This window comes from Pyxicephalus adspersus, chromosome 5 (assembly GCF_032062135.1).
Source record: "Pyxicephalus adspersus chromosome 5, UCB_Pads_2.0, whole genome shotgun sequence".
Taxonomy (NCBI): domain Eukaryota; kingdom Metazoa; phylum Chordata; class Amphibia; order Anura; family Pyxicephalidae; genus Pyxicephalus; species Pyxicephalus adspersus.
The window spans coordinates 129,614,136-129,628,345 of NC_092862.1; the positions used below are offsets into that span (position 1 = coordinate 129,614,136).

The window sequence follows — 14,210 nt, forward strand, 5'->3', positions numbered from 1 at the left end:
AGACAATGGGCACTGACCAAGGAGGGAATCATTGTATCTTTACAGCGAAATTAATGCCATTAACGAACAGGGCAAATACTCTAAGTAATTTTTATGTTGTGCATGTGTTCACTTATTGCCCTGAACTTGTATTAATTAATTTGAGTTTATTAGGATTTTAACAGGTTGGTTCTCTCACTCTAAAGTAAATACCATGAAATACTGCATTGCTATTTTAAGGACCATGCCATTGCTATGATTTGGTCCAACTACATACAACTCACAGGCGTTTACAATCTAAACATGCAAAATAAAATATGAATAAATATACAAAATGCCATTGTTCAAAGTATTAACTATATACATGTCCAAAAATAAAGTATTTTCTGTGACAATGGATCTTTAAATCATCAAGGCACCCTAAATACATTGGAACTTTCTAGTGATCACACATGGGAATTTTCTAAAAGGGTCAGATTTTTGTTCATCCCCGAAAATTCAAAATAAATGAATGATAAATTAGGTGGCATAACATAGCAGCTTTCTTTAATAACATAAATCTATCTTCAGAATTACGTAAACATCATCATAACACACCATTCTAAAAGACAGTTAATTGCTTTGATCTTAGAGAGATTGCTTTAAAGAACTCAAAGCAGGTTTTGAATTCTTCTCTTTTTTCTTTACAGGTATTTTTCTTGGGTCTAGAAATTTATCATTGTGTCCTGTAGCTTGTTTGCCATTGTTTTGCTGCATCCCGCAGCACAAAACTTAGATGAATAAGGTATCCAAGGAATCTTGCATGGTTAAAACCACATTGAAATTTAAGTTTGAATTTAATAAATCCATTTGAGGTGCATGAAAACAAAAAGCGTGTAAAGTTCCTTTTCCTTAGAAAGCATAGCAGGAAAGCCTGTGTCCTGCATGTTTTCTTGCAGAGAAGGAACCTTGCATTCTGTATTGAAGCAGCAGTCTGCAAAAAGCCAACGTGCCCTCTGTTAAGTTTTCCAAAAAGCAATACATGCCACTATTAGAGAGCTATAGGTCTGACTCTGCAGGGGTTGTGTTGGATCTCTACAGGTAGACCATTGCTTCCACACAGTGGATTTCTGTAAGATTTTGAATGCATTTTGTTATGATTCACCTGGAATTTATTTAGCTGATTTTAAGCCAATTTACAGGCATCTTGTTTTCCTACCTCTGCTTGGAAAAGTAAGCCACCTCCCCCCCCTTATACAGAGACCCAGATGTTTCCCGGCTGTATGGGCTCTATCTTTGATTATATCCAGCAGTACCTTCACAGTAAAGCCCCAATGTAAGAATCTCAGTGAGTTGCACTGGGTTGGTAGAACCCACCTCAGCTCCTGGCTGATGGATGACCAACATCATCCAGCCGTTTTCTCTCCAGCCTGACTGTCCCTGGGCCACCTCTTTCAATATTGATTTTCTCTTCTTACATTTATGGTGGCTCAGCATTACATGTGAGCATCTTTGCAGCTTCTTGTATTCTGGAAACGGTGTATGGCATCCTGTTCTCCTTGTCCAGGAGCCATAACCTGCCTTTGCATTGCATAGCAAGAAATTCAAATACTCTGTGGGCAGGAAAGGCAAAATACAAGCAGAATAATCTTCAAATATAAATGAAGAACAGCTTATTGTGACCTACCTTGCCAACTGCCTCCCCACGCTTCCAAGCATCTGAGAAGCTTGAACTTACATTGGTTACATTTTGGGGTATATGTCCATTCCCTTGAGATTCCCCTAAAATAAAAATACATAAAATTAGAATGTCCACATACATAGCAATGTAAAAAAACAACGGTACACTGGCACACTGGGGTAAATTTATTAAAGGTATATAGGCTGCTCACATACCTAGTAAATTATACCACTTAGGTTAGATAATGAGATGAAACTCTGCTGACTTCAAACATCCAACATCTTTGCACTTTTTCCATTGGATTTTCAATGCAAAGTGATCTAGTGTAGAGTATATATTTTTTTTAATAAGCCAGCCCCAATATTTTAAAAAAGTCAAAATGTTTTAAACAAGTAAGTGGTTTTACTTCCTAGCCATGCATTGAATATTGATTTCACCCAGAAACTTGATACTTCCTACCTTGGGATTGAGCAACCAGAGTAACCAGATTCTGCACATTTCACAACTGGCGGCAGTGAGCGGTACTGCTATGGGGTTGCCATAAGGCGAAGCTACATGTAGAAGTAGCGGTTCCCTGGCATGAGTAAGTGGTAACCCCACTACAACTTCATGGTCAGGGTGAACATAGCCTGTGGCTCTGTTCTCTCCTCCTACAAACATGGCCATTTTTAGCACATCTTTGTGTATGTTCCTATTTTATCAATGGTATCCCTGCTGTACAAGAATCCAGAATAGCCTGATAGAAATTAGTTTCTAGAACTTTTGAAACGCCATGTGGTTCGGCTTTAAGAGGTACTACCATGTTTTTTTTATACATCTCTTGACTCTGCTGGGTGTCGTTAACACTAAAGAATAGTGGTGATACCTTTTGTACTTGGTGCTGAGGAACTGCTGAGCGATGACCACCGAGAAGCCAGACCTGCTTTATGGACAGCAGACTTGTAGTTGTCATACAAAATCTTTCCATACTGCGAGAAAAAATGACATAGAGACATTCCACTGTAATATAATGTGCTACAATTCTCTTGCAACAATGCATATTTTAGTGTAGTGGGGATATCTACTTGGCCATCTTGCCATGTCATTCAAGTATGTATTCTGTGTATGATTATAATGTTTTTTTTACAAACTTATGATTTGAAGTTGCTGACAACAAGTTACATGGGGTGAATGTTTGTTGGGAAAGCTGTAAGGTGAGCAATGTACTATGGAATATGGTAGGCTGACTATACCAAAGAGTGAAGAATTTACATTACTGAAGCCACACCAGTACAGAAAAAAATTCTCACTTTTTTAACAAACCTGTCAATCAATAAATAAAAAAGGTTTAAATGTTCAATATAAATGGGACTTTCAATGCCAAATAAACTGAATAATTTTATGCTGCTTTTGGTAGTTCCGTTGTCCTTCCACACATTACGGACTCTATAAAAGTTAGTAGCTCTACAGTGCATTTTTTTCCAAATTTATCTGGGACATTGTAATAATGTTACATTGAACAAAGCAATAGAAGACTTAAAGAGTGGCAATAATAGGAACATAAGTAAGGGTATTGTAGCATGTACTAGGTATGTCCTTTGGGCGTAGGTGAAGACCTGTGGGGTGACCCTAGGATGCCTACGGGTGTTAGCAGCTGCTTTCACGTACCTTGGCAATCCTGATGCCAGTAACCCACTGGTGTAGAACCCATGGATCTTCACAACACAGATACTTAATATACTGTGATTCCTTCTGAATTTGTGGATGCTGAAAAAATAAGAGAAGAATGGTTTCTAGTGTTTACATACCTTACAGTCTTTATAATTTTTAAACATACAAATTCCAAGCCTTCAGAATTAAAAAAAAATTAAAACTATTTACACTTCACCCCCATTGCACCTTAACAGCAGCTCAGTGTATAATGTTGGGATAGGCTAGGTATCTTTGAGAATGTTATATCATCCTGGCCCTGCCAATCAATATTACCAAGGATAAGGAAGCCAGAAAAGAAGCAAAAGATGGCATCCCCTGTGGCGGAACGGGGACAGGTAAATGTATTTAAAACTGGGGTCAGGCAGGTAAGGTATTTTTATTGCATTTTCTGTCCCTTCTGCAATAAACGACCTGCCTGCTTGCAATTTTTTGTATGTTTGGATTTATTTCTACCCCGGTGGCTCAGAGGTTAGCACTCTGGCCTTTCCAGTACAAGGTCCAAGGTTTTAATCTCAATTACTGTCATTGGAACACATAGACCTGGAAGATTCTCCACCAGGCCAGGATACTATCTGCATGGAGTTTGCAGGTTCTCCCTGTGTTTGCGTTGGTTTCCTCCGGGTACTCCCGTTTCCTCCAACATTCCAAAAACATGCAGTTGGCTTGCCCCCAATATTGACCTTAGACTGTAATAGGACATATGACTATGGTAGGGACATTAGATTGTGAGCTCCTCTGAGGGACAGCTAGTGACATGACTATGGACTTTGTACAGTGCTGTGTAATATATTGGTGCTATATAAATACTAATTATAATAATATTAAAAGGGATAAGTTCAGCATATAAAGGAAATACAAAAATACAGACCCTCTTCCTCTCCTAGTCTCTGTATATACTAAAGCTAACAAACCCCTTTCATGAGACAGATGCATAGTTATTTCCACAGATGGCAGTAGATTCATGCATATACTATACTCAGGTAGTACAAATCTAGTTCTATAGATTTAATTCCATTCCATGGAAATTACTGGTAAAACATTGGCAATTCAGCATTAGATTTCTTCCAATCAGGCTGTTGATCTCCGACATAGTCTGTATTTATAATATATATCATTATTATTAATAATATTATTAAACAGGATTTATATATCGCCAACATATTATGCAGCGCTGTACATTAAATAGGCGTTGCAAATGACAGACTAAAACAGACAGTGATACAGGAGGAGAGGACCCTGCCCCGAAGAGCATACAATCTAGTAGGTGGGGGAATACAATAGGAGGGGGATATGTAGCGGTGGGAAGTAGTGAGAGTTTCAAAAGACAGAAGAAGACGGGTAGGAAAGTTTGAATAAATGGGTTTTGAGAACTCTTTTAAATGAGCAGAAAGTAGGAGCAAGCCGAATAGGATGAGGAAGACCATTTCAAGGAATTGGGGCAGCTCTAGAAAAGTCTTGGAGCCGTGCGTGTGATGAGGTTATGAGTGAGGAGGTCATTAGTAGGTCCCAGATACCCCAGAAGTAGGTGACACCAAGAGACTTCTAAGCTGCAGAGGGAGGTAATGTCACCACTGGGTATACTATGAGAGTGTAATTTACAACTGTGGCTAAGCAAAAATTATCCGGCTGTGCTGCTGTAATCATCTTCTGATATCAAACAGCCTGGCAGGAGGAGAGGGAAAAGTGAGAAGATGTGATGACTTATTAGTGTTCATGAACAAATCTGCAGGATGCAGTGCAGTCACCCTCTTCCATAAGTGTGTGCATAGCCCCATGCCTATATGTTTACTTGGTATTCCACTTCATACATGGATAAAGAAAGATTATAAAATAATATGAGTTTAATGAAGGCCAATATTCCTTATGAAGAGTATAAATATTTTTGTTGGTTTAGCCATTGACTGTGTATAATAATAGATGGAAACTGTTCTGCTTTTCTGTTATTCGGGAGATGAAAGAGATAGTGTAGTGTTTCTTCTTTTTACACAAAGCTTTATTCTTCTTTTTGATACACCTCCTTCCCTTCGTCCACTTTTTTCCATGGATGTTCCTCTTTTTGGATGGACTCATTTTAGAATACATAGATTTTTATAATAAAACAAAAAGAGGCATGAGGCCCATTCCAGGCAAAGTAACTATATCTGCACAGTCAACCCCTCCAGATAGGTACACATACCCAACCACAATTCCCTACCATCTCAAAGCACTGCCAAAGGTTTTGCTAATGGACTAGAGTTTCTGATTATGGGGGAGCACATGGACCACCCTTTGTAGTGTTGGACCCAGTATGGCCTGTCACCAGTACCTTCTCATTCCTTTGTCTAAGTTACAATTCCAAATCAAGATCAAACAGATCTCAAATCTCCTGAGGAAGCAACCTATGTCTGTGAAACGCATCGAGAGGAAAATTTGAGATCTTTCAAGGAGCTTTTTAACTATTTGTATTTGAATATTATTATAATAAATGTTTTTTTTTTAATTCAAATGTATAATCTGATTGATGATGTCTGCCTTAAAAGTCCCTTCTTTTGGATTTCTTGTATGATTGTAGGTTCCAATACCAGTCGATAGAAGCGCTTGAACAGGTAGAAATCATGGCTGATTTTGTGGGGGAGCAACCCTGGCAATTGCCCAGGACCCATTTCTTATAATTGGCATAATGACAGTGAGTGCAGAGAACTAGAATATTGCGCTTTAAGGTCCCCAAGTATCATTTTTGCTCAGGTCCTAATTTTCTGTAAAAGCCCTCTTGGTAGAGATGCTGCAACAGTGTTTCTCAACTAGTAATCCTTCAGAGGTTGTTAGGGGTTCCCTGAGCAATGAGCAAACTGTGACTCTCAGGTCAAATACCGCTGACACTGATGATCTTTTTGGCTATCTGTAAAGAAGATATTATTACACAGTATTTATATAGCACCATCATATTACGCAGCACTGTACAAACTTTACAGTCATGTCACTAGCTGTCCCTCAAAGGGGCTCACAATCCAATGTCCCTACCATAGTCATATGTCATAACCACAATCTAAGGTCGATTTTGGGGGAAGCTTATTAGGCTAACTGCGTGTTTTTGGGATTTGGGAGGAAACCAGAGTACCCGACGTGTCATTGTTTGCATAAAAGTCGAATTTTCTGCATCACATTGATCATGACCAGGTCTCATTACATGTTCAGTTGGTAAAATATTTGAACTGCATACCTTTGCCAGTAGATGGCAGAACTAGAATTAAATAAGTATCCTTCTGTATTCAGGAATTGTGTAGATAAAAGAATTGGATTAGATATTTCATAAATGAAATGACTCTTTGAATAAAGCTTGAATTTACAGTTTAATTAGAATTATTACAAACACATGTCAGATAGGAAGTTACATGCAAACTTATAGTAATCCGCCGCACGTAAAACAACGCAGCCATAAGTGGACGCAGATGGTTTTCTAGAAAACATAATTTGCTGTATAGCCAAGATGGTTCACTGTCCAAGATTTGTCCAAGAAAATGTTACAGTAGGGATGAACGGGAATTGAACTTAAGGAAGAACTTCTCTATGTACACTATCCATCTAAAAGGGCCAACTAACCACATTCTCATTTTGGAAAAATGTTTAAGGGCCTATTTACACCTCTCCCTTCTGATATGCTGCAGCAAAGTATGTATTAATCCATGATACAATGCCATAGCACCAGTTGGGTGCCATTTAATTGAATGTACCATAACGTAGTAAGCCAACTCAAATGCTAAAACACAATGCATAGTAACGCACTAAAAAATGCTGCTTGCCAATTTTTTTGCCCATTATTGTGCATTGGCAGCATTCCCTAATGCAATGCACATTGATATACAATGCAATGGACAATAATGAACATTTCAAGAAAAGTATTGGCTCCCAAACTTTCATATTATGAACATACCTATACCTGCATATCCACACAGAAGGATTTACATTTTTGTTTTTCCCACCCCTCCAAAAGAAAGGTTAACCTGATTGATTAATTAATGCTGAATCAACATTAAGCTCCTGTGCATTGCCTTCAAATCCCTCCACAGTTCTTGTCCTGCATACCTTTCTAATCTGATCAGAAAAAGTCTCCCCTAGCCGCTCTCTTTGCTTCTCCAATGACCTACTAATGACTTCCTTACTCATAACCTCTTCACATGCATGGCTCCAGGACTTTTCTAGACCTGCCCTGACTCTAGAATGGTCTTCCTCTTTTTATTTGGCTTGCTCCTACTTTCTGCACATTTAAAAAAGCCCATAAAACTTGCCTACCCATCTTCTTCGGTCCTAAGCCCTCACTACTCACCCACCATGCCACATCCCCCCCAGCTATTGTGTGCTACTACCCCTGCTCTTCTCGGCAGGGTCCTCTCCTCCTCCTGTGTCACTGTCTGTATCTGTCTGTCACTTGCAACCCCTATTTAATGTACAGCGCTGCGTAATATGTTGGTGCAATATGAATACTGTTTATTAATAATAACAACAATAATAATGATTACGTTATTTATACAATCAGAAGTGCAGCATTTATGGGTAGTTAGAGGCAAATAGGTAAAGAAAAAGTAATTCTATAAAAGCTAGAACACACTTTTATTTCACATCCCATTACATAACATAATCTGGATATCCCCCACATTACAACACATTTTGAAATTCTTTGTGGTAAACAACTGAGACCTAGATGAGAATTCTAGCTGTACCCTATAAAAATAAACCATACATCATTATCCAAATAAATCACAGAGTACCTAAAATTATTTAATAATCAGCGTAATTAAAGGCAATCAGTTTCCTGCACTTTCATTAAGCGTGATGTTTATGCACACAACATACCTTCAGGACAAAGCAGTGGTCCGTCGGAGCTTTGTATTTAACTTTATACTGCATGCCATAATAAACATTGACATTATCAAACTGTATAAAACAGGCCAGATCACGAGATGTCTGCAAGGGAAACACAAGGGAATAGATGAGAAGGAGGATTGCACATACAACAATTGGAATTTAGAGAAAGCTACATACTTCTTGGCTTTGTGGTTAAACTGTATTTAAAAAAAAATGTTTTATTGTTGCCAACAGAAACTAGTCAGCTTTTATGCATCCAGGGCGAAGTAACAAAAGGAAGAAATAATCTCACAGTTCTTCCTTTAGACAGTTTGGCAAGGAAGACATTTTAACATGTTCTTGAGGCAATACATTGTTTTAATTATGTCCTGTGCTGATACATTGGGCCTGATTTATTATAGACTATCATGGCAGAACCTGAGTGATCCATAAAACTTGGAATAAATCTGGTTCAGGATTGAAAACGTTTGCCAACTCATAGCAAATAATTTAAATTTTTTTATATAATAAGTCTATTCTATGTTCACTGATTTACCCAAGTTCACTTATGATAGTCTATCTTCTCCAGTCTTGGGGAGATTTAAATCATCAGACCTTATGACTAGGGATGAGCAAGAATGCCTCTGACATTCTCACGAAAATTTCCCCGAACTTCCAATGGGTCAGCGAAATTTCGTCAAACTGATTTCGCAAATTCCATTGAAGTCCAGGGTGCAGGTTCCCACACTCCCTGGGTTGATAAGTACAGCCCGGGGAGCGTGGGAACCTACAATCACAGCTGATTGGAGGCACGCGGGTGCGTCCAATCAGCTGTGACTGCGGGCGAACTTCAGATGAACTCTCAATGGAGTTTCTCCATTGAGAGTTCATCTGAGTTCAGTTCCCATGGTCACCAGGTTGTACTTATCATTGATAAGTACAATCCGGTGACCGTGGGAACCGCAGTCACAGCTGATTGGAGGCACAGGAGTGCTTTTAATCAGCTGTGACTGCAGACAAACTCTAGATGAACTCTAGATGAGTTCAGTTCCCACGGTCACCGGGCTGATAGGTACAGCAACTGATTCGCCACAGGAAAGGCTGGATTCGCCACATGATCGAAATTAAACATTTTGCTTGCTCATCCCTACTTATGAGTGCACTGTGCCCCCTACCTTTGATAAAGCAAAGGCTGGCATAAAAAGTACATTATATATATTTATTTTAATTCACCCTTTAGTGCAAGCAAAAGAATTGAGAAACCTCATAAAGGTCAATATCATACATTATACCAACTCCCCATATATAATAAACCACAAGAAATCACAACCTGAGAAGATGGCCTGGTGGGCAGAGTCAGCCTCGGGTTTCCAAGCATTAGAAGGGGACCACATGTTGTATTTTAAGTACATTTGCTGAGTACATTCGCTTCACTTCAACAATGGTGTGGACCTTTGGATGTCCTTCTCTGATAGCCAGTGAGATACTGCAGGGACGTCTGGTGAAGGTCCATTTGTAGGGGCTTGTTGGAGAATGGAAAAAATACAACCTCTCTATGTTTGGAAGGCGCAGCACTTGACTACTTTCAGCCTAGGGGGTGGCTGGATCCCTCAGGAACATGTCAGTGACCATTGGAATGGTCCTAGTGATCCAGGTAGGGCTTGTAGGTCCTGGAGGAACTCAAGCACACTGTGTGCTTTAGGCTGTCTATCTCTTGAAGAAGCTGGGACGTATAAGCTGCTGCTAGCGCAAAATTCTCCTTATTCTGCTTCCATTGCACTACACTGAAATCACAGTGAATTTACCACACTGGAATCTTCATCACCCCCAAGTTATAGAAGGAAAGGTAGTAGTGTGCTGTTGCTGTAATACTTTTTCTGTCCTATGGTGACAACATTGGTTCTCAATGAATACAGAATGAGTGAGCATTGTTACCCAACGAGAGGAAATATGTTACTAATCAGATTACCAGGAAAACAAAAAAATAAGCCATCAGTTCTAAGTAGAGGTAAGCTCCATTATACTGTCTATTTTTTATTGGGTTTAGATATGCTTTTATAGTATGTCCATGCATGCTAAGTGATGTGCCAGGTAGATATTACCTCTTAAGGAGGTCACAATACTCCCCATATGGGACCCCAGAAACATAATTTTAATCCCTGTTCATCCCCTTGTAATGCCACAGTTCACACTATGAATGCAATGCAAATACAATGTAAATGTCTTGGCTTCAGTTCCTAATACAACCATTCCACCGATATCCTCATTGACCAAATGTGACACCTGCCTAGAATTGCCCAATGGCAATGGCATGGATGGGGCTTGGAGGTTTATTCTAAACTTTTTATTCAGATGTATGGGTAAATTTTGTTTTATCTTTTTCTTCTTTTTCTTATCTTTTCCCTGACATAAACATAGGTGTTGGTGGGCCCAGCATGGACTACCTGGTACCTGACATATGTAAATACTTGTACTGTGATACACAATAGCAGCTACATTCAGGTTTGGGAAAATCCTGCAGCTATTTTGTCTTTAGACACATGGGCCCCTTGTGTTCACCAATGGTTACCTATGTCCGCTAGGAAAATCAGAAAACCTATAAAATTTCTTGTCCTGTTTGACAGATGAGAACGTAACAGTACCTATAAGCAACACTTGCATCTTAAAATTCAAAGGATTTATCTAGCTGGACTTCATACGGATTTTATTTTAAAAACTCTTTTTGTGTAAAGAAAAAAATCAGTTTCCAACTCTTTTTTTCTTATTTGAAAATGTTGTTCCCTCAGGCGTACCAAATGCTTTTTGTTTTTTCTTTGTATGGTAAATTACGCCAAAGGAATAGATAAGCTATTATGTGGCACCTTCCTCCCTGCCATTTGTTATAAACTCCCCCATTTTGTTCCTGCACGGTTGCTATGACAACCCGAGATAACGTTCACCCAGGAGCTGTTTGGATGCAGCATTTCATGCTGTGCCGAATCATGCTATTAAAAATGTTTCCAGTGACAAAGAGGTGACACATCTACACTTGGAGACGTTTCCATCAGTCAGTGAATATGTACATGATTCTCCTAATGCGTGTATAAATTAGCCAATACAATGCGCCGGACCCAACACTACATTTTTTATTGTTCTCCTGAAATACATTTAGGATACTTTTTCTGCATCTGGTTGGCCGCAAGGTACTAATCAATAGTATATTATATGCATTGATTCGGCTTGTAATGGCTTCACCGTCTGTCATACTGATGCAAGGAGATGACGAATATCACATAATAAGAGGATTTATCTGAAATATGGCTAGAGTGAGAGTTTATTCAAATGAAAATATAGATTATTTTGTGTGAACACATATTTTGGGTTATTGTTATTCTATATATATGTATACATTATTCTATTTATATTATTATGTTCATAAAGTGAACCTGTGCTTTGCCCATGCAAGGTAAAAAAGATACCAGGTTGATGTTAGTCTTCCAGCTGCCAAAACTAACCCTTTAATGTTTGCATGGGCAATCAAAATGACATATGATGAACTTCCGGGTTTGGGGGAACATATGACCTTAGTCTTCCAGCTGCCAAAACTAACCCTTTAATGTTTGCATGGGCAATCAAAATGACATATGATGAACTTCCGGGTTTGGGGGAACATATGACCCACTTATCACCTTCCCCCATGTCACAGCAAGTGGTGATGGATGATTGGCAGCTAACTCACTAAGCACCACCACATACAAAGAGTTCTTTGCTCTATGAAAGCTCAAAGTCATCTCTGTTTTTGCTGTCCCAATCAGAAGAGTTTTATGATCTATAAAAGTCTACTGAAAAACAAAACTTTGCTTTCCACCAACAATTCTTGCATGATCTCAGAAATTGATGTCAAACTGATGCCATCAACAAAAGCCCTGAGGCCATCAACATGGATATTAAATGTGCAAAGACTTTGATTTTTCAATATTGCAATATGTATACAGGCTGTAGGCTATGTTCAGACTGGCGGTGAGGTTAGGGTTCGAATACCACTTCCTCATGGCAGGGAACCACCGCCTTTTTGGAGATGCTACATGTTGCTCTTCCTTGTGGCAGTGCCATACAAAATGAAAGGGTCAAATGTGCAGGAGGTCATGGTGTCAGACGCGGTGAGCGGATCAGGATTGTGCAATCTTGAAGCAGATCTGAACCTACTCTTAGGCTATGTTCATTTTAGTGGTGAGGTTGCAGTGCAGATACCACTTCTTCACGCCCTGAATTGCTATGGCAGTCCATTGAAAATCAATAGGTGCAGAAGAGAGTGGATCAGTTCTGCCTGCAAGGTGCCAGCTGCCAGGAGCCGCACAGAGCTGCCTGGTTCCATCTCAGATCTGAAACAAGACTTAGAATGAATTACTAACCTTTGTCTTCCCTTTAGGTACATAGTAAATTCCAGAGGCACGCAGAAGGAAATATCGTTTTTTCCAGGACTTCTTCCCATCTTCTTTCAGAAATATTGCCCCTTCAAGTTCTGGCACAACAACTGATGCTCCACAGAAACTTTGCTGTAGATCAACAAAAAACATAATATAGAAATAATGTAACTTCTAAGAACTATACAGGGAAATGTATACGTCTGTCTTAAAAAAGCTAATAAGCTTGAAAAAAATATTTTTTAAAAAAAAGAGTGGCTCTGGGACATCCGTTTGCTAAAGAGGGGGAAATTATTTTAAATACCCCTGCAGCCTACTGGGTACCTGAAGTTAACACGGGCCTATTTTACCAAAAAACCAACTCCAGCTTCCAAAATATAAAAGTTTTTAAATATTCCAAACCTCTGCAGAACACAAAATTTTTACTAACTAACCCTCCCTGCGATGCTGTACCTGTTAAAATCTCCTTGAGGTCTGCTCAAAGTCATTCAACAATTTATTCGTGCTCTGGCAGTGATGTCTATCGTGTATTTTAAGTTATTTTTTTGAGAAACAGTTTTTAAAGTTTGTCTCGTGCAATTTAGTAACGCACGCGATGTTACGTTTTTTTAAACACATCACCCCACTCTTGAATGAAATTCCTTATTCCCAAAGGAACAAACTTTTACTGCAACTATACAAGTACACATACAGTTGTAATTGTATTTATTGTATGTGTTAAATTAACAATTGCATTATTAAACACATTACCCTAAATTCAATTAAATTCCCTGTTAACAAATGCACAAACTGTTGGTGAAACAATATACGTATATAAATAGGTTTAATAAAAAAGAAATATAAAAAATTACAAATGGTGACAAAAATTGCTTTTCTATACATATCAGTCCAAACTTGTTTGTTGGGGGGAGGTGTCAGAAATTGCTTTCAGAGCATGCCACCCAAACTTGGAAACTAATTCCCGGTTTTGCACATACATACAAAATGTGAAATTGGACAAGGAAAGGATGGGGTCATGCGCCGTATGTTGCAGGTCCTTCCAATCCATACATGGTTTTCAGAGTCTCCTGCTCTTCTCCTGATCATTGGTGCATTTTGACATTATGGGGTGACCTGCATCCTTAATTTTGGCTGAGCATCAGCATTATTCAAGTCTTGCCAAACCAAACTGAATATGTAATGTTTTGGTTGAATGCATTTTTGGCTCACAGCACTGGTGCTTCATTATTCTGAATGTTATTTCTCTACAGTAAAATCCGGTATACCGGTAATATACTATATACAACAAATTTTGTTAAATTGGTAATTCATTATTTTTTTTAGTATCTATAACTTCTCACTATTCTCACTATTTTTCCATTTTTTATCTTTGGACTAAAACTCCAATTCATGCATTCTTTTTGTCCTTTTACTGATAATGATGTCCTTGTAGGATTGCTTTTAAATTCATTTGACACAAATTGTTCTTGAATGGTCTTACACTTAAGGAAAGTAATAATTTAATAATCTTTAATTTTGTCCTCCAACTCTACATCCTGTCGCACAATTTACCAATTTTTTTTGGATTACCGTTCTAATCCTTACTGACATTGAGTAATGCCTAAATTAGAAAAATAACCCTGTTTTCTTTTCCTTCTTTTCTATTGAGGTATTTT

General features: G+C 38.6%; 1 protein-coding gene across 2 annotated transcripts in view; it reads right to left on the reverse strand.

The window, feature by feature from the left end:
• Positions 1-14,210, reverse strand: part of APBB1IP (amyloid beta precursor protein binding family B member 1 interacting protein) — a 71,010-nt gene that overhangs the window by 3,134 nt on the left and 53,666 nt on the right. For both annotated transcript variants that reach the window (XM_072412688.1, XM_072412689.1), the window contains exons 9-13: positions 12,544-12,687; positions 8,162-8,272; positions 3,287-3,385; positions 2,505-2,607; positions 1,646-1,740 (exon numbers count right to left, since the gene is read on the reverse strand). In XM_072412688.1, coding sequence (XP_072268789.1) covers positions 1,646-1,740; positions 2,505-2,607; positions 3,287-3,385; positions 8,162-8,272; positions 12,544-12,687 — 552 coding nt within the window. The remainder of the gene's footprint in view (positions 1-1,645; positions 1,741-2,504; positions 2,608-3,286; positions 3,386-8,161; positions 8,273-12,543; positions 12,688-14,210) is intronic.